This window comes from Primulina eburnea, chromosome 3, assembly GCF_022965805.1.
Source record: "Primulina eburnea isolate SZY01 chromosome 3, ASM2296580v1, whole genome shotgun sequence".
Lineage (NCBI taxonomy): Eukaryota > Viridiplantae > Streptophyta > Magnoliopsida > Lamiales > Gesneriaceae > Primulina > Primulina eburnea.
The window spans coordinates 15356970-15379102 of record NC_133103.1 but is presented as its reverse complement, the minus strand read 5'-3'; the positions used below and the strand labels follow the sequence as shown (position 1 = coordinate 15379102).

General features: G+C 30.7%; 1 protein-coding gene across 4 annotated transcripts; it reads left to right on the top strand.

The window, feature by feature from the left end:
* The first annotated feature begins 1630 nt into the window (after nt 1-1630).
* Nucleotides 1631-20205, top strand: LOC140826904 (BRASSINOSTEROID INSENSITIVE 1-associated receptor kinase 1-like). 4 transcript variants are annotated; one of them, XM_073189443.1, is made up of 5 exons: nt 1633-1831; nt 18214-18336; nt 18440-18766; nt 19152-19543; nt 19746-20205. In XM_073189443.1, the coding sequence occupies exons 1-5, from the start codon at nt 1636-1638 to the stop codon at nt 20052-20054; spliced, it is 1347 nt and encodes a 448-aa protein (XP_073045544.1). In that variant the 5' UTR covers nt 1633-1635; the 3' UTR covers nt 20055-20205. The 4 variants fall into 4 exon arrangements, with proteins under 4 accessions (XP_073045545.1, XP_073045544.1, XP_073045543.1 ...); XM_073189442.1 differs by lacking the exon at nt 1633-1831 and adding an exon at nt 17422-17645 and having other exon boundaries at nt 19680-20205; XM_073189445.1 differs by lacking the exon at nt 1633-1831 and adding an exon at nt 17560-17687 and having other exon boundaries at nt 19680-20205.
* The last annotated feature ends 1928 nt before the right edge of the window (nt 20206-22133 follow it).

Below are 22133 nucleotides of genomic sequence, written 5' to 3'. Positions count from 1 at the left end.
AAGCTGCATAGCTATATCTTCTTCGACTCCTGAATTCCATCTATATTTGGTGAATAACATAATGTATTCATCTACCAAACATATATCATGTAATTCAAGACTATACAGAGCTTGAGTGTATTTCTTTTTCTTCTCTGTATCTTGACTGTTGAAATAGTCTACCCCTATAAAGTGTGCTTTAAAGAGGGTAGCCATTTTTCCAGCGATCTCACTAAGAGATTCACCAGTTAAGACTGATTCCTTCATGTCTAATGAAGTCATATCCCAAGCAATTTTTACTGATCCCATAAGACTCATTTCCAAAAGTTTAATGAATCCTTCTTTGTTGAGATCAAGTGTTCCTGCTGCAATTCTCATAGCAGATGTCCAATCGTCTATGAGATCTTCTCTGTTTTTGAAGTCCAATACATCAAGGTTAAGCATAACCCCGTAAGGATGTATATGATCTAAAACAGTTTTCCCATAGGGTGTTTGGTGCAAAGGAATTTGAGTTCTCCTTGCCCTTGTTCCCGCTGGGTGTGATCCTCCACCAGTATGGAAATCAGTCTGAGATTCTCTCATATTTACATTATGAGATCCCATACTTTCCCTTGGTGGTTCCTGAAGATGACCAGGTTATTGCAGGTGGTGTTTCACCTACTGCTGTGTTCATCTTTAGATCTACTATTTTGAGATTTGCGAAAGATTCCGCAAGCTCTTGTAGATCCTCCAAACCAATCCTTTCTAAAGTTGTCATCAGATCAATTTCTTTTCTGAGACAGACTTGATTAGATTGATCATCTTTTCTTCTTCAGTTAAAGGTTTTGACACCACTCTGGCATTCCCTTGTTGATGTAACAAAGGTTCGGTACCAAAGGATGGTGGTAACCAACCTCCTGAAGTACGTCTACTAGAACTTGGTTGTTGTTCTAGTTTCTGAATTCTTGTTTGAATATCCTTTAAGGTTACAAGATTTCTTCTTGTTTCTCTAGGATTTTCTCAATTCTTTGATGTACATAATATAGCAAAGTGCCATAACTTTGTACCGTTTTCTGGATCTCTCTAAGATCTGACGATAGCTTAGAGGAATCGGGTACTATCTCCAGAAACTTATTGTTCTGAATCATAACTTTACCTGATATTTTACCTGAGGGTGCTGATGCTTCCCTTCCGGCTTCTGAGATCTAACCATAGTTAGATGCACTTGTTTATATTCCAAAATTTTGGAATATTCCTTGTAAATTATTTTTCTCGAACCGTAGTTCGGATTCATAATTTTTTCGAAATTCTCCTTCTCATATATTTAGTTACTAGAAATAATAAAATTTGTGTTTGAAATAAATTAACCATTCGCTCTGATACCATTTTCGAAAGCGCAGGATCAATTAACATTTAAATAGGATTAAGGGTATTTTTGGATTTTAAAACTTGTTTTTATCTCTCCAGGGGGCTAAGACAAAATGGGTTTGGATCGGGACTGATCCCCAATTCTCCCATGAAAAAACTGAAAAATAGAATCGAAGAGCTCACAATTTTAAAAATATAATTTCTCATGTCAATATGTCTTTTCAAATTGAAAATTAAGAATAAATGTTAAGCAGAGAAAACATAATTTTCTTAAATGTGCAGGGCTTCGATTGATTACAAAATTATTTTATGTACAATGAAGTACAGAGTGACTTCAATGCAAAAGTGATGTCGAAGGTGTACGACGACTGGGAGCGACTGGTTGGAGCCGTTTTAAAAAGAGAGGAGCTTAGGCAAATTGCGCTTTTGCCCAGCTTCAGCTCCTTCTCCAGCTCCTCCATTTCATCTGATTTCCGTTTCGATCCATCCTTTCAACATGTTTCTGGTATGCAACCATGGAATTGAGAAGTGATTATTGTTTTTGTGGGTGGGTTTCTTTCCATTTTTGTGGCTAACCCACTTAATCACGTTTCAAACCATGCAAAGTGGGCAACCGAATTCTGATAAAAATTGGCAGAATGATAACTTTAGCAATTCTAGTCTTTAGTTTTTAGCAAGTATTCCAATTTTCGTCAAATTACTGTATTTTGGCGATATTTCCTTTGTTTTATTTATAATGTATAGCTTTTAGTATTTTTCGCTGATTTTGAGTATTCTTGTAGCTGAGGAGGATTCAGAAGTTATTCCGAGACATCTCAAAAGATTTTCACTACGCGAATTGCAGGTTGCATCAGATAATTTCAGTATTAAAAATATCCTTGGCAGAGGTGGATTCAGTAAGGTTTACAAAGGTCGATTAGGTGATGGCTCTCTAGTAGCTATAAAAAGACTGAAAGAAGAGCGCATTCAAGGTGGAGGGGTTCAATTCCAAATTGAAGTGGAAATGATCAGCATGGCTGTGCATCGAAATTTACTTCGCTTGCGTGGCTTTTGCATGACTCCTACAGAACGGTTGCTTGTTTATCCTTATATGGCTAATGGAAGTGTTGCATCGTGCCTGAGAGGTACACTTGATCTGCTATTCATATTGTTTACCGGCTATTTTCTTCATGATTCACTAGTAACTGAAGATCCATGACAGTTGTAGCTTTAAAAATTGCTTAAAAATTTTGGAATGTCATGTGATTTATGTGTGACTACTAAAATGAATATGAGGTAAAATCTGTTTTGCTTCTCTAATACTTAGAAGAAAAATGGTTTTTCAAGAATTGTTCTTTTGCCATCTCAGTGTCAAGCAACCGAATGCATTTGCCTTGATCCAGTTTACTCATATCTTGAGAGATATTTGGATAGTTTCCTCACAATTCAACAAATTGATTAAAAACTTGTGCAATTTTATCTCAGTTTTTTTATATCTGTATGAAAAGATAATAACCCTGTGCCTCGTCCTACATTGTAACTGTCTTTTGACATTTTCCTTTCGTAGATACTCGACACTTGTGTGGTTATCTAAACTGCCTCAGTTACTAGCTAGTAACTTTATAACCAGCTTATTTATCCCCAAACCAATGCATCTCAGTACAATATTGCCAAAATATTATATGATTATAGAGGATCAGTTGCCAGTTGTCCAGTAGCACACACTACGTATTATGCATTACTTTTAATGAACTTGTTGGTGCATTACTGTAGAAAGACCTGAATCTCAACCTCCCCTTGATTGGCAAATTAGAAAACGGATAGCATTGGGGTCTGCGAGGGGACTTGCTTATTTGCACGATCACTGTGACCCTATTATCATTCATCGGGATGTCAAAGCTGCAAATATATTATTGGATGAGGACTTTGAAGCAGTTGTAGGTGACTTTGGCCTGGCCAAACTTATGGACTACAAGGATACTCATGTTACCACGGCTGTTTGTGGAACAATCGGTCATATTGCTCCCGAATACCTCTCCGCTGGTAAATCTTCTGAGAAAACTGATGTTTTCGGTTATGGGGTCATGCTTCTTGAGCTGATCACTGGTCAGAGAGCTTTTGATATTGCTCGGCTTGCCAATGACGATGATGTGATGTTACTCGATTGGGTAAGCCATATTATTCACTTATACTGTTTGTACTGATTTGTCTTTAATATTTATCACAGCTTCTTGGAATTTTGGATGCTGAATCTGTTTTCACTCACGGAAACTAGAGATGATCATGTTTCACTTGTGAACCGAACCTGGTTCGCTGGAAATGATGGTTTTGTGAACTGGCCATGCCAATTACAATTAAGGGTGGGGATCAATCTGCTGGTTCTGACCAGGGTCTTGACCTGTGGTCTGGTCCAACGGAGACTATAAATTATTTTAGTTTTGAATGTAATCTGTATCCGCGAAACATTTCAATTACTGTTCAGCGTTCACTCTCTGTTCATACATGAAAATGCATGTACTTGAAAAATGTCAGGTCAGGGGACTTTTGAAGGGAAAAAAGTTGGAGATGCTGGTCGATGCGGATCTTCAAGGTAATTATGTGGACGAAGAGGTGGAACAGCTGATCCAAGTAGCTCTGCTCAGTACGCAGAGCTCCCCATTGGAGCGTCCAAGGATGTCGGAAGTTGTGAGGATGCTTGAGGGTGATGGCTTGGCTGAAAGGTGGGAGGAATGGCAGAAGGAAGAAATGTTCCTTCAAGAATTCAATCACACGCATCACCCTAGCAGTAATTGGTTAATTAACGACTCCACTTCGAATATTCGTCCCGAGGAATTATCTGGGCCAAGATGATTTTCCGTCCGTGGTTTGGACTCGCAACTTTGTATTTGATTTATAGTTTTATTGTTGTAAATTATATTTCTTTTTACCTTTTTACCTACCCCTTCCTGTTTTTGTTTCCGAATTTTGATGATGCAGGATGATGTTTATACGCTTTTATAGTTTGTCAGTTGTATTTCAGATACCCATAGCGCAGGAATCGCATTGCTGTGGAAGAACCCAACATGTATTCTATATTTACGGACACTAATTTTATATGCATTGAATTGAATAGGCCAAGATTGTCAAAGAATAAGCAAAGCTGCTTCCACAAAAAATATCCCATGATGGTGAGAATAACAATTTCTTGCTTGGGGATATCTGTCAGCAAAAGATGAGAATATAAAAACATTTTATTTCCAACTTTTGCATGTTTCTGTACGTTTTGTTTGTTTATTCTAATTGGTGGTCTTTCTCTCGTTTCTGAACAAGTACAATAACAGCAAGTCGAGACAAGGATTTTCCTTTCTCCGCAAGACGAAATTGCCCGTATAAAGTGCTATACGTTGCAGACAATCGTCTTCAAGATACAACGACTTTAAGTCGAAACTTTGCAGCACTACAAAATCTCGAGAGCAGCAAACAAAGAAATGCAGTAGCTTTCAAATATGAGATGAGAATAATTGCAGCAATATGGCAAGAAGATATGCAACGAAAATGATCAGCAAACTTCGAAAATGGTTGATACGAATTATTTATAAATGATCACCGGGTGCGTAGAAAAGACACGTTTTTACGGACCAGATGCGTAGAAGAGTCACAACTCTCTGCGAGTAGTGAAGGGACACAAGGTTTGGTGCAAAAAGCATCCTAAAGGAGATGCATCTTTAGCCAAAGGACACAAACACTGGTTGGTGTTTCAGAAACAGCGCTGTTCTCGCGGGGCCGCGCACATCGTTCTGTCTGCGCGCACAGCAAGGCGCACGCACCCGCGCGAGAAGCTGCGGGGCCGTGCGCCTTGTTCTGTGATGCGCACAGCAGGGCGCGCGCACCAGCGCGAGAAGCGGCGCGGCCGCGCGCCTTGTTCTGCTCGATGGGCTCTGAACCCAGCAACAAGCACGCACCCGCGCGCCTAGCTCTGTCTGTAATGGCTAAGAGACACCCCTATGAATGAAAGATCATGTATTTTCACATGAAAAACATTAAATGCTTGATTTATTGAAAATCAAAGACACATAATTATTTTTTTTGCATATTGTTCTTCTTTCTTTCTTCAACAAGAGAAAGTTCCATTCATTTCCTTGTTATAGAACTTAGATATTTGAGTGCTCATTATCCACGAGTTGTAGTTGTATCTTGGGAGAAGATTGTCACAAACCTCTAGCACAGAAGCAAATTCTTCTTAAAGAGAAAGTGTTCAACACTTATCTCTACAAGCCGATTTCTTTGTTTTTTTTTTCTTGCTTTTCCTGTCAAATTTCAATCTCTAAACAACAATTATAAACTTGTGTCTATGTTTATTGTTTCATTTGTCTTAAGTGCAAGGGTGAAAAGACTCCCTCTCTTTTCTTCATTTCATGGTTATGGGGTGTTGAACGAAAACCCCTTCTGCGAGAAAATATCCCATTATGACTGATTACAACTGCCTACAAATTTTTCACAATGTGTCAACCAATATCCCATTATGAAAATATCCTCTTTATCAACCAACACGAATACAGCTACGATGGTAAAATAATTAAGAAATCACAATATTATTTTACTGTGACATAGCTATTCACTTCATTTTACTAGTAGCAAAATATGTGTGTTACATGTTAGTAACGTATTTAAGTACATTATGAATATTGATCATAAATTTGTAAATAAATGTAGACACATAATTTTTTCACAAATTATTTAATAACAAATATTATTTCATATTTTATCTATCATTTTAAACAACCTTGGTTTAGTTTCTTCGATCCTTTTCTTGTATGATTTTCTAATCTTTTAATATCTTTTTCATCTTTTTATTTTATTTTTCATGCTTTTTTTCCCGATTAAATTCAGTTATATTATTATCATATCTAATTTCGATGTCTCTTTTTCGTTGTCAAATTTGATTTTGATTAATTTCTTTTTTCTGTGTTTCTTTCCTATGGTCAGCTTATTTTGTTTATTTAAGTCACTCATGTTTCAGGTCTAACTCCATTTTTTAAGTCTCACTCGGGTTCTCCAGATATTATATTACATATATTATGTCTAACTCCATATATATATTTTCTATTTTGCATCATGAACACATGAACACAATTAAGTGTATGAAATAATTGTTAATGACAATGAATGTACGGCTGAATTTTGAAGTATAATGAATAAAAAAATCAGGAAAAAAAGTATAGTGATTAAAATAGATGTCATGTATATATTAATTTTAAAATTATTGATATAAAAATTAAAAGAAAATCATGAAAATTCAAGAGCAGATAACATATTAGGAAAAAACTCTCTCGAGGTAAGAGATGTAGACAAATATTTTATTAAGGAGGCAAAAAAATTCATCATCGGAAAAGTCCAGAATAATAACTGTATTTCTTTCTTTAAAAAAAATTTAATGGGACACTTCCTAATCTTTAGGCATAAATATTAATATTTCAAAAGTTACTAAATGTTTTTTTTAAAAAAATTTAAGTCATAACATCATAAAAAGATTAAAAAATATGTTTATATTCACATAATTCAAAACTAATTTAGAATATATATACACACACAAAATATATGTAATCAATAAAAAATAATATATAGTAAAATTATATTTTGAATACTGTAAAATATTACAAAAAAAATTAAACTGTTGGCACTACATTTTTAATTAATTTTGATGCATTTAAAAGTTCATAAAATAAGTAAAATTACCCGAAGTGATATAAAAAGCCCTTTAAAGTAGTAAAAAATGTCAAATATTACAAAAATAATTAATAATTGATATAGAAAAATGATGAGAGATTTCAAATCTTTCAATTATAATTTAGAATTTATGATTGAGAGTTTCAAAAAAAGCTAAATAATTTATTTTGTTTATCAAAACATTTTGTCAATGAAACTTTTCAAGAAAGAAAGTTTTCTTGAATAATTTCCGACAATTGTTTGACTTAATTTATTTAAGAAAGATTTCAAATTCAAATTTTATTATTTAGTTAAATTAATGTAATATTAATTGAGTTATGATATAAACAAATCTTCTAAAATATAATGTTTGTTGTTTTATCAAAAGTTATAACTTGTAGTAACAATGCTTAAACTTTAATTCAAATATTTTAAAATCGTACCGTAGCTCAAACATCATGTTTCGATTGCTCTATCTAGCATGGACAATTATTGTACCCCAACAATTACATTTTTTGCAATCAATAAGAATCAAACTCGTGACATTGACTCTTATACCAATTGTAGGACCATACATTTGTCACTTTACCAAAATTATAATTGATCGTAACGGTGCAACTCAAATATTTTAAATGGCACAATACCTCAATCGTCATGGTTCGATCGATGTATCCAGCAAGGACAATTGCTACAATTTAACAATCTCATCCTCAATAATTGCACTTCTTGCAATCAATGAAAATCGATATCATGACTTTGGCTCTCTTATATACCAATTGTAGGATCATGCACTTACTTTTTTACCAAAAGTTAAAACCGCTGGTAGCGGTGCAACGTTAACTTAAATATTTTAAAACTATAAAGCAACTCGAACGTCACGTTTCGATTATTCAACTTAGCATGAACAATTATTGTACCTATCGAATCCGATATGAATGTTATTTTACATTCCAAAGATCATTTGTCTAATCAAATGTATTCTTACTAATCAAATATTCAACCGAACACAGTAATTTTAATTAATAATAATTTAAACACAAATAATAATTGTTGGGGTAACAACCCTACGCCCTTATTTATACTCCACTAAGTTGCAATCATAATATAAAGCATAATGAATTGGTAACTATAACTTAATTAACTTAGTAAGTGAATAATATTAAATAATAATTTTGTTATTTTGAAATGTGGAAAACAATTTTTTATGTATATAAATTCATCATATATAATGAGAAATTGATTAATATGTAGGGAAAAGGAAAATTGTTTTTTATGTATATAATTTCATCATATACAATGAGAAAATAATTAATCTATTACCTATATAAAAGAGCCAATATTGAATACATTGTGAATTTTCATTTATGTCCTTTGGTTGTGAATTGTCATTTATGTCCTTTGATTTGTGAATTGATTTGTCATTTATGTCCTTTGGTTGTATAGTCATTTATGTCTTTTGATTTGTGAATTATCATTTTAATCTATTAATTAATTAATTAAATTAATTTTATTTTAATAACCTATATAAAAGAGTCTATAACATTGTGAATTGTCATTTATGTCCTTTGATTGTGAATTGTCATTTATGTCCTTTTGTTTATGAATTGATGGTTTGTGAATTTTTTCTTCTTTTTATTTCTCACTATCTGTTTTTGGTTTTTTCCAATCTACTTTTAATCTTTTCACTCTTGTTATTTTATTTTTGAAAAGAATTTATACCGTGTATTTTATCGTATCTCATGTGATATCACATGCAAGTGAAATTATTATAATTAATTTTTGTTTCAAATATTTTTTTGAATTTATAAAGTTTTAATATTTATTTTGTGCGTTGAGTATTGATAAATATAATATATTTATTTGAGAGATTAATGTTATTATTATAGGAATTAGGGAATTAAATGATTTATTATTAAATATAAAAATAATTAATTGAACACATTGTGAATTGTCATTTATGTTCATTGGTTGTGAATTTCATTTGGCTTGTGAATTGTCATTTTAATCTATTAACCTATATAAAAGAGCTTATATAATTTTTTTCTTCTTTTTATTTTTCACTATATGTTTTTCGTTTTTTCCAATCTAATTTTAATCTGAAAGCTTTGGTTGCTATTTTTTTTTTGAAAAGAATTTATACCGTGTATTTTATTGTATCTGTGATATCACGTGTAGGTGAAATTATTATAATTAATTTTTGTTTCAAATATTTTTTATTTCATAATTATATAATGTCATCATATTTTTCAATTTTTTCACGTTAGTATCCAACTCATTGAGTTTGTCTTCAACATCGTACATACTATATTCATGTTATTACTCAATTTGTTGAGTTTATCTCCAACTTTATAAAAACATATGCAAATAATTATCGTAATTATTCTGTTATAAATTATATTTTTTGTTGGCTAAGATGACATAAAAAATGAAAATTTATTGAATTTATAAAGTTTTAATATTTATTTTTGTGCGTTGAGATATCGATAAATTTAATATATTTACTAGAAAAATGCACGTGCGTTGCACGTAAAAACCTAAACTGCTGAAAATATATGTACGAAATTTTGATAATATTTAAATGAATTAAAACATGGTTAATAACATTTATCAAATGAAACAAACTAAGCCATAAAAAATAAAAAATCATGACCATAGACGGTATATGAATCAGAGAAATTATCTTATCCACTTGACACACTTTCCAATATGCTTCTTGGTTGATTTTGACAACTCAACAACTCTTTGTCCAGGGACGGATCCAGAATGATATGTTTGGAGGGCCGGTCTACCTCAATTCCTGAACGTAGAAAAAATTCCAAGAATCTTTGTCTTTCCTTCTGATATGTCTCCGAACTCGCGTCCCACAATATTTCACTCGTCCGTCGACAATATAGCAGATGTTTTGCAAAAGGTTATTATTTCAAATGGCTTTCTTGATTGTGTTTGTATTAACCAACTATAAAGGTTTTAAGTTGGAACTTTGTAAAAGTCCGTTATTTAGGTTTTCAAAAAAAATTTTGCAGAACAATGTCAAAAAACAGCGTATAAAAAGAATTAAACATGGACCATATGTGTAAACCTCGAAAGTCTTTAACCATTAGACTAATTATAGATACTTAAAATTATGATGGGTCAAATAATATATATACTAAATAATAAAATATATCGTACATAGTAAAAAAAAATATTAAAAAAATTTAGGGGGTCGTGGCCCCCTCCGGCCCTACAGTGGATCCGCCCATGTCTTTGTCTTAGTTTGTTATAATATGCATATAACTATTTTGGTATGCTCAGCAAATATCTGATCGTCTATAACTATAAGATTAATAAATTTTCAACAACTATTTCTCAATCACTGTGAGAAAAATTACTTGAAATCTCTTCAAATGACTATATCTTAGAATTGTGTCCTCATTTAATTTGACACAATTCAAGAAAATCATCTTTGATCGTCATTTTTGGAAGCTTTGCAATAATGATTGCGTGCATCATGTCATGAGGATGATATAGTTTCAATATCATTTGTTTCGTTTAGAACATAATATTATATTATTCATTGAAACAAAACAAATTTTCTTCTAGCGAGTTTATATTTTGTTTTATAATATTTTATCTTGTAGAACGACATACAAAATTATTTATTGTATTTTAAAAATCTTGAGAATAGATACGAATAATGTAATTAAGATATGCATATGAGATATCATTCTAATATATGTCAAAGTATTTGTTTTATTCAATATCTCATCTAATAATATAATCATTTAGATTTCATGAGCATTTTACGATAGTCAAAATTAATTTGATGAAATATTGTAGAATTTTATTTGAATTTCAATATTTGGCTAAGTGAATTTACTTGACAAGGAGTTTTCTATGCTACATCATATATGTTATGAATTAGCTGGTTAGACACTTTGACTAAAAAAAGAGACAAAAACAATCTCGTATCACCTCGAAATATATCGAGATAATATTGGAGGAAATAAAATGAAACTGGATCGATGTCTCAATAAAATGCACAAAATTCATCTATTATATTGTATCAACAAAGCTTTAGAATTGTTCTCATACCATTATAAATAGAATGAAAATTATGTACAATTTGTTTTTCATGTATTTTTTTTTCTGAATGAAGAATTTTTTCTTTTTGAAAAACTATTTTATTGAGAAATATTGACATTTATATGTCGCACAACCATGAAGTAGCAACATAATCATTATATACACTTAATGTACACATACAATTCTTCAATTTCTTCTTCATCATGCTTCGTTGAAATTTAAATCTGAATCATTTTTTATCTTAAAATTTTGCTTTAAATATGATTTAATATATATATGTATATGTTTAATGTTACTTAGTTGGACCTAATTTCAAATATCTATAAAAAAATGTGCTTGAATTATATCATACAGAAATTAGGACATAATATGTAGGACTGAGCACTTGTCGTTTTACCAAAAGTTATAGCTAGTAGTAATGGTGCAACTCAAATTTTTTAAACCGCGCAACAGCTCAAGCACCACGGTTCGGCCGCTCAACCAAGTAGGGACAATTATTGCACCCAACAATCTTCCTCCTATAATTGCACTCCTTGCAATCAATGGGAATCGAACCCGTGACCTTGGCTCTGATACCAATCGTAAGACTGAGCGTTTGTCGCTTTACTAAAAACTATAGCTAGTAGTAATTGTGCAACTCAAATCTGTTAAACTGCACAGCAGCTCAAGTATCACGGTTCGACCGCTCTACCAAACAGGGACAATTATCGCACCCAACATAGTAATACACAACATATTTTTTTTATTTAACATGTCTTTTTTTTTCATCCACTATGTTTGTCGAAACTTTTTTGTTCAAAATTTGACGCATTTCGTAGACTATATATATGAAAAACCAAGAAATTATATAATTCACATAAACCATTTATTATTCTCTTCATAGAACAGAAGACCCAAAATACGTGGTTTGATTGGTGTACTCTCATACTTATTTTTATATAAACAACAAGACACATCATATAATATTAGAAAAATCAATTACCGCCAACAATACTAACCAAAACGAATAAAAAAAATCATAACACAAACAATCTCGATAAGAAAAAAAATGATAATTCAAAGTTTAAAAATAATTTATTTAGTACAATAACAAGAAAATTGAAGTATATACGAGCAATAAAAAGCATAAATCACTCTCAAATTAAATATTAACCCATATTATTTACGATTTGTATAAATTTTCCAATATTTTTTTAAATAAAGAGAAAAGACGTCTTATTAATGTCATCGTTTTATAGATATTCATTCCACTTCTTTAAAAAACACAAATGAAAAACGGTGCCTTGAAATCATAATAAAACCATTTAGAAAAGAAGCTGTAAAAATATAATACAAAGTCACACAATTTTTCTTAAACCTAGACTATTGACAAAATATATGTAGCAACAACAAAACATGCGTTAACTTGTGATATAATTAAAATTTAGAATCATGCATAATCATTGAATTAGAACAAAATTGCATGCCAAAAATCTACTGCATATTATATATTTTAATAATTTATCCATATTTGTCGTTTACCAGAGGACTCTTAGACCTACCAATTTTTGTAGTTCACCTATTATTTTCATAATAAATATTGTTACAAAAATAATATAAACAAGAACATAAAAACTCAAATTAAAATGCCTTCTATCAATCTAAGTAAAAAAAAATTGATTAGATAATATAATAATGTCGTAAAAAATTTAAATATTGATTTATAGACAGAAGTTTGGAAATATATTTGTCTCAATAAATAAAAAATATTATCTCTTGATATTCTGAGACATAAGGTAAAAACGAAGAAATATTTCAATTTTTTAATATTTTCTAAGTCACTTTAAACTAAGTAATCTAAGCAAACAGAAAACATGCATTATGTGTTTAAAAAATAACAAAATATCTTAATAATAAAAAATTGAAAAATAACCATTTTTGTTGGATATTTGATTTTGTTTTCTCTTTTCTTTGTGCAAACAAACAAATAACAAAAACAATCCAAACACAATTACATGATCAATACAAATGACATATAACAATCAAACATGTTAACGATAGGGTAAAAAAACTCAAGTCATTGTAAGAACAAAAAATGATCAAATAGATCATATTATTTAGTAATATTTATTTAGCAGCATTTATAAAAAAATTGAGTAAATAACTTAAAAACAGTGTTTGAAATCTATTACAGAAAAATATTTCTCTCAATCGTATATTTCTATTGACACATGAGGAGTCTGAAAATATTTTTATTCTAAATGAGAGAAAGAAATTTTGTATGACCTTAATATTTATTAATACTTTATTTTTATTCAATCCGACTCATCTCTTTTGTCTTCATATTATAATAGTTAGTTTAATTGAGTTAAATACACTATTAATGATCTTATTAAACTAAAATAAAAAATGACTTAAATAACACCATTAATATGACAAATTGTAATATAAAAAAATAAAGTGATTTTCTGTGAATTTGAAAAAAAAAAATAAAGTGATTTTGTTTGAATTTGATGTCAATGTAATCACAATTCACATTCATATATAGATATTAGTATAGATTAGTATAGATAGATAGATTAATTTAATTTTAATTAATTTTAAATTTTAATTAAATAATTTTAATTTTATGAAATAGAAAATGAAAAAGAAAACATGTATTCAATTCACATATTTATATTAGTATAGTATAGATATAGATATAGATAGATTTTAATTAATTAATTTTAATTTTATGAAATAAAAAAAAAGAAAATATGTATTAATGATTAATATGAAAATGTGTATTAATGAAGGATATTTATGTAAATTCACAATTCAATTCATATATTTATATTAGTATAGAATAGATATAGATATAGATTACTTTTATGAAATAGAAAATGAAAAAGAAAACATGTATTCAATTCACATATTTATATTAGTATAGTATAGATATAGATAGATTTTAATTAATTAATTTTAATTTTATGAAATAGAAAATGAAAAAGAAAATATGTATGTATAGAATAGATATAGATTAATTTTATGAAATAGAAAATGAAAAAGAAAACATGTATTCAATTCACATATTTATATTAGTATAGTATAGATATAGATAGATTTTAATTAATTAATTTTAATTTTATGAAATAGAAAATGAAAAAGAAAATATGTATTAATGATTAATATGAAAATGTGTATTAATGAAAGATATTTATGTAAATTCACAATTCAATTCATATATTTATATTAGTATAGATATTAGTATAGATTTGAGAGATTAATGTTATTATTATAGGAATTAGGCAATTAAATGATTTATTAAATATAAAAACAATTAATTGAAGTAGATTAATTCAAAAAGTGTAGTAGATTTTGATATATGATTTTAAAAAATTCAGTTACTAATTTATATAGTTGTTTTTTCTGTATGTTATGGTTAATAAGTTTAATATTAAGTAGATAATGGTGAATGCCAAGTTATAATTTACATAAAGTAATATGAATGGGTTTACACATGCATGATGTGTTTAGGCATAATATGATATTTCAGCTACACACACACATATTTTCCCGGATTGCACGATTTTTGTAACATCCTTAGCTTTGCATCAATTTTGTAAAATGTTATTATTTTTATATTTTTTAAAAAAAACCTAATTTTCATGATTTATTTATTAATATTAATGATTAATAATAATTATTATAACTGATAGCCAACAGCTTGTGTATATACTGCTTTTTGGTAAAAGCGAGTCTCTATATATAAGCTTGTGTATATATTATGAATGTGAATCATCATTATGTATAATATGTGGACTCCATATTAGGGGTTTTTGGTCAAAACTACATAAATAATGTAATTATTTCTCGTAGAAAACGGGTTGTTCACAAAAATATATAATTATTATTAAGTGGTTGTTTTTATCATTATAATTTTGGCTCTTGATATCCTTATTTAATTAAAATTTAATTTACACAAAAAATAGAAATATTCATGTTATTAAAGTTAATAATTAGCTTTGGAACTCAAATTAATTTAATTTTTTACTTTAGTCGTTTCGGTTTTAATAAGTATGCAAGTATGTAAACGTGAGTTTAAAAAAACATATAAATGTTTAAATATTAATTAAATATATAGTTTCACCGCTAAGCCAAAGTCAAAAAACATATAAATATTACAATGAAATATAAACCGGTATCGTTTATTATTAACTGTACAAGAAAATTATTTGGTGGCAAGGATTACTTTATTTGAGGATATTGCTGTGATGTTGATAAGCTTCCCAGTACAAGAGTTCATCGACAAGACATTGAAGGTAACATAGTTCATAATGTAACAACAGTTCGTCTACAATTTCACATCGATAAAAAATAACATTTTTTGATGTCAGGATGAAATACCAGAACAATATCTCCAACAACTCGAGGAGAAAAATAATGTCAAACACAAATTTCTTGTTTAAGTTTGACAACAATGTAAAACAACATAATGGCACAATGTCTATCTTAGCGGAAGGATTGATGACAGATAGAAAATTACATGCCAACTCCAAACATCATAAGAAAAGGAAGAGTACTTCAGCTTAAAGTTCAAAGGGAAAAAATAGTTCACCACGTACCAGAAAAACAAGAAAAAAAAGTCAACACAACATGAGCACAAGGAAACCGAAAATCCAAACAATTTGCATAGGAGATGAAAAGAAGCTATCGACATTCACTCACAAAAATCGAAAACAAGCTAAAAGCCCAAAGACACCAGAAAAACAAGATGTTAAGATCAAAAAAAAACTATGAAAGGTTATAATATTGGTAAACATTTAAAATAATCTACTTTGCAATGAGATATTTTTATTTTTATTGTTGTGCTTATTGTTTGTATAATTGATAATATACACTTATAGCCTTACTTACTATTTTCACGTGCAACGCACGTGTCTTTACCTAGTATGTTGAAAAGAACAAACAAGACAACAAATATATATATATATATATATATATATATATATATATATATATATATATATATATGATGATTTCGTAGTACAATAATGCTAATACAATCATAATTTATATTATGTTTAGAACACAATTGAAAATTGGATTTAAAAATATATAATAATAAGAAATTTAATTTTTAAAACATTATTATTAAAATATTATCATAACACATCATGAATCATAATTGAAATTACTAAATTATTGAGCTACTATTCATTTAATTATTACTTGAATCAATTTATTGGAATTTGTCAACATTTAACATTTCTTATCATTTATATAAAAATATCAAGAGCGTCATAATTTTTTTGATATTAATTAATTAAATAATTTAAATACATAAAAAATTCTTAAGTTCATAAAAAAAAATTATTTTATAATAATCTAATCTACTTATAATAGTCTAAGAAAGATAGAAACATATAATAAAGTTGAAGAGTTCACAAATTTATTAATTATATATGAAATATTAAATATTTTATTAGAATTTTTCAATTTTTAGTTTTTCTTAACATTTATATCAAAATATCAAAAGTTTCACAAATTCTTAGATATTAATTAATAAAAATAATTTAAATTAAATACATAAAAATTATAAAATTCATATAAAATAATATAATGTGTTTATAATAATATGGAAAAACTGAAAAAATATAGTTTACAAAACACCCTCAAACATGAAAAAATTTATATAAGAAAAAAATATTGTCACAAAAACAAAATGACATATGCACATAAAAAATAAGAATGTAAACAAATAATAATCAATGTATATTAATTATCAAATATTAATTAGAGCATGTGAAATGTCTTAAACTCATGAAAGAAAACAATTGAGTAAATTAGACAAGGGCTTACATCAATACATGACATCAGGTTTTCTACGCACGTAATGTGAGGTACAAGTAGCAAAGCCGCAATTAAAGAATATTTCATTAAAAAAATAATCCGAGAAAATTATTGCAAAAACATCGTCACAGAATAATTCAATTAATATTTTACATTAAAAAAGTATTCTTATAATTAATCTTTAACATATTTCAATATCTACATCATACATCATGTTTTTTAGTTCAAATTTAAAAATCAACTTGTTATAAAAGTTAGGTATTTTAATATAAAATAAAAGAAAAAATAAGATGGAAATATTAAATATTCACCAGAAATCATGAAAAATCAACTTCATTTTAGTTACTAATTTTAGTAGTAACTAAGAAAAATTATTGATAAATTGACGAATTCAATATACATTAATGTCATAAATTATTTAAGATGAACAACAATAAATTATAAAAAGTCCATTAAAAAACTATTGATTTAATTTAAAATAAACAAAAATATATTAAAAAATTCACCATAAAAAATAGATCTAAAAAATACAACTTCTCATTTCAATGTCTTAAATGAAAGCTTTTATGTACAATGAAGGGAACTTTGAGGGGTCATTCATTTACAGAGCAACTTCAAAGCAAAAGTGATGTCGAAGGTGTACGACGACTGGGAGAGACTGGTTGGAGCCGTTTTAAAAAGAGAGGAGCTTAGGCAAATTGCGCTTTGCCCCAGCTTCAGCTCGAGCTCCTCCTTTTCATCTGATTTCCATTTCGATCCATCCTCTCAGCATGTTTCTGGTATGCAACCATGGAATTGAGAAGTGATGATTGTTTTTGTGGGTGGGTTTCTTTTAAAGATTAGCAATTTTTGTGGCTAACCCACTTAATCACGTTTCAAACCATGCAAAGTGGGCGACCAAATTCTGATAAAAATTGGCAGAATGACGACTTTAGCAATGCGGGTCTTTAGTTTTTAGCAAGTTTTCCAATTTTCGTCGAATCATTGTAGTTTGGCGATATTTCCTTTGTTTTTATTTCTAATCTTGTCAAGTAACGTAAGAATATCCTTTCCTAATATTTTCGTCCTGGATTAGTTTAACTTGGTGTTTCTTAGGCACGACGGACGGAACTCGAATTACTTGGTTAATATAAGTTAATTCTTGTTTGAACTGGCATGAGCCGAGTCGAACTCCAAGAGTTGAATCAACAGGCCCGTTCCGTTTTTCTTTTTAATTACTGAAATTTTTTTAATTTAAATATGTGAGTATAGATACAAATATCAAAAGAACAACATTGTATTTTGTTCAAAATATTTGTGATATAATCAAACAAGCATTCTTCTCATTAAAAATAAAAAACATTGCAGTTGCCAACAACGCTACTGGAGCCACTAGAGGAGGGGTTGCTGCCCGTCTATTTGCTGCCCCTGCAATTGCGCTTGCTTGGTATCGTAGAAGGAAGCCAGATAAACAGTTCTTTGATGGTCCTGGTAATTTGTGGATTTAGAGAAAGGATGAAAATATCATCTTCAAATGTATAGCTTTTAGTATTTTCGCTTATTTTGTGTATTACTGTTGCTGATGATCATCCAGAAGTACATCTGGGACAGCTCGAAAGATTTTCACTACGCGAATTGCGAGTTGCATCAGATAATTTCAGTAATAAAAATATCCTTGGCAGAGGTGGATTTGGTAAGGTTTACAAAGGTCGATTAGCTGATGGCTCTCTAGTAGCAATAAAAAGACTGAAAGAAGAGCGCATTCAGGGTGGAGGGCTTCAATTCCAAATAGAAGTGGAAATGATCAGCATGGTTGTGCATCGAAATTTACGTCGCTTGCGTGGCTTTTGCATGACTCCTACAGAAAGGTTGCTTGTTTATCCTTATATGGCTAATGGAAGTGTTGCATCGTGCTTGAGAGGTACACTTGATCTGCTATTCATATTGTTTACTGGGTTTGTCATTTTTATGTTTCATCAAGAGCTGAGTATCTGGTTATAAAGCATTTTATTAAAATCATTCTCATATTGAATGTTGCACATCTTGATTGATATGTGCCGGTTCTTTTAAGTTAAGATGTTATGTTTGCATTTTGATATAAAAGCCTCGATTTAGAGATTGTTGAATATAAACTGCTTCAGACACTATCTAGAATATTCAGTTCATTTAGCACCAAACCAATGCAGCTGAACACAGTATTGTTGAAATACTACGTGATTCTAGAGGATAATATGCCGGTTGTCCAGTACAGCCCGAACTATGTATTTTTTAATATTTTTAATGAACTTATTGGTGCATTACTGTAGAAAGACCTGAATCTCAACCTCCCCTTGATTGGCTAATAAGAAAACGGATAGCATTGGGGTCTGCGAGGGGACTTGCTTTTTTGCATGATCACTGTGACCCTAAAATCATTCATCGGGATGTCAAAGCTGCGAGTATATTATTAGATGAGGACTTTGAAGCAGTTGTAGGTAGGTTTGGGCTGGCCATACTTATGGACTCCAAGGATACTGACGTTACGGCTGTTTGTGGAACAATTGGTCATATTGCTCCTGAGTACCTCTCCACTGGTAGATGCTCCGAGAAAACTGATGTTTTTGGTTATGGGGTCATGCTTCTTGAGCTGATCACTGGTCTGAGAGCTTTTGATAATGCTCGGCTTGCCAATGACGAGGATTTGATGTTACTCGATTGGGTGAGCCATATTATTTCACTTTTCCTTCCATTCTTGCATTTTTAAATAGCTTCTTGGAATTCGAGATGCTGAATCTGTTTTTACACTCAGGGAATCTATAAATTGCTTCTAGTATTCAATTTGGTTTGTGTGGCAGAAATATTTCGACAGTGTCCACTTCAAGTTTATACATGAAGATATATATGCACTTGAAAAATGTCAGGTCAGGAGACTTTTGAAGGAAAAGAGGTTGGAGACGCTAGTCGATGCTGATCTTCAAGGTGACTACGTAGAAGAGGAGGTAGAACAGCTGACCCAATTAGCTCTGCTCTGCACACAGAGCTCCCCATTGGAGCGTCCAAAGATGTCCGAAGTCGTGAGAATGCTTCAGGGTGATGGCGTGGCCAAGAGTTGGGAAGATCGGCTGAAGGAAGAAATGTTGCGTCAAGAATTCGATCACCTGAACACCGATTGGATGATCGACGACTCCACTTGGAATATTGATCCCGTTGAATTATCTGGGCCAAGATGATTTTCCAGTGGTGGTTTGAACTCGTAACTTTGTATTTCAGATATCCATAGCAGGATCGCTGTGGAAGAACCCAAAATGTATTTCATATTTGATGATAAAGCAAACTCGTTATCGAATAGGCCAAGATTGTGAAAGAATAAGCAAAAGTTATTTATTATGTCTTCTGATAAAAAATTTTACTCTAAAAATCTTGATTCTTGTGATATTTGGTGCTTCAATCGGTTTCTTAAATAATTTGATTTTACAGGATAAAAAATTAAATATGATTAAAAAAATTATTTAATTTTGTTTGGTTGACACTGTAAATAAAAACTATAATTTTAGTGTGTTAAATTTGACATTTTTCACTTTCATTAAACAAGTCAATAGTTCCTCTTTTTCTCTGAAATAAAAAATCTGAAACTCCATTTTAGCTGTGTGAAATAATCGAGTGGCTGCATATCGGATATACACGTTAATGCAAAATAAACGGCATATGATCTAATCATCAAACTTTACAAACAAATGAAAACTTGAATAGATAATATATGGTGTCAAATATAAAATTTTAAAATGAAAAATGATCGTAAATAACACCGAGGTAATAGCTAGAAGAAGTGGTGTGGTTAAGTGTAAGCAATAATCTACTACTTCAACCTGTCAAATTACTTGGCAAAGCATATCAATGAGACTTGATCAGCTTTGCCTCCAAATCGATGTGAATGCTTCAGAAACTTCCAACTCGGGTTTAAAGCCAGTTGGTAAAACTTAATGACGTCTTGGTGAAAGGCAAAGCATTTGGAAACCATTTGGCTGCTTCGCCAATGGCAAGTTGTGCCAAGAAACAACACTTGTTTGCTCGAATATTAGTGAATTTGCGCAGTACCGGTTTCTGCGACGACTTTAACTATGTGTTCATCAGAAGGTCCCTCGAATGCATCCCTCCCATCTTCGTTGCGATCCTATTAGAGAAAATAAAGTTTTAGGTTACTGTGAATCTATGATCAAAGATTTTCTTTAGATAACGAGTCAAGTAAGTCGTGGAAGGGCTGTTTATCTTTTGTTCGGGTTGATTTAAAGATCTTCATTTAATTTGGTAAGCATGATAAACTCAAGCTAACATGGAATGTATGATCTGTTCACATGCATCTTATTGCATGGTCAATCTTTTGTCATAATTCTTTTAGTTTGCTTATTTTCCATTCTTCTCATTCCTTTTAATTTGTGGTGTGAAGTGATCAGTCTGTGCTCTCCGAGGGCGAGTCGTTTTACCGGTTTGAGATAGACATGGAAAGTTTCATGCAAGAACTCGGTAACATTATGCTGCAGGAACCACTTGGTTTTCAAGAATCACAGCCATCAATGCAAGAAACTCAGCAACGAGATCATTGTTCCTATCCCAGTCTATTGGCGCAACCACATCAAGTTCCGGATCAGGCGTTGTGTTTTGGTGGTTACAATGGCTTACTTGATGGTGGAATACTAAGCACCGAACCCCAATGGCAACGAATAAAATGGACGAATGATATGGTAAAGCTTTTGATCACTGCCGTTTCTTATGTTGGCCAGGATTCGTTTTCGGAATCTCCCGAGGGCGAAAGGAGAAGCCGAGTAAAGGGTAAGTGGAAGGCTATCTCGAAATGCATGATCGAACGAGGTTACCTCGTTTCACCTCAACAATGCGAGGATAAATTCAACGACCTTAACAAAAAGTATAAGCGACTGAATGATATAGTTGGGAGCGCAGATTCACGGGTCGTGGTTGAAAATCCGGCTCTGATCGAGACCGTTGACATTCGAGTGGAAACCAAAGAGGAGCTTCGGAAGATTTTAATGTGCAAACAGTTGTTTTACCGAGAGATGTTCTCGTATCATAACCGGAACTGGAACTACATTCCTCAAGACGAGTCCTTGAGACTTTCACTGCTATCAGCTCTTAGAGGTAAAATCAAACATGTTTCTCGAAACATGATTCAGGAGGAGATACCAGCTGTAAAGAGACAGAAACAAGGAGGAGAAGATCAAGTTGCTATTACTCCTCCTGATACTCGTTCGCTCGGCCTTTGCCAAAAGGATCACAATCCAGCTACTATAGCCCGT

What these genes read in the sequence shown, in the direction of transcription:
- LOC140826904 (XM_073189442.1), top strand. Translation starts at nt 17,495, where the DNA reads ATGTCGAAGGTGTACGACGACTGGGAGAGACTGGTTGGAGCCGTTTTA. An exon ending in ACAGTTCTTTGATGGTCCTG is followed by an intron (nt 18,337 to 18,439) that starts GTAATTTGTGGA and finishes ATGATCATCCAG; the next exon opens with AAGTACATCTGGGACAGCTC. An exon ending in TGTTGCATCGTGCTTGAGAG is followed by an intron (nt 18,767 to 19,151) that starts GTACACTTGATC and finishes GCATTACTGTAG; the next exon opens with AAAGACCTGAATCTCAACCT.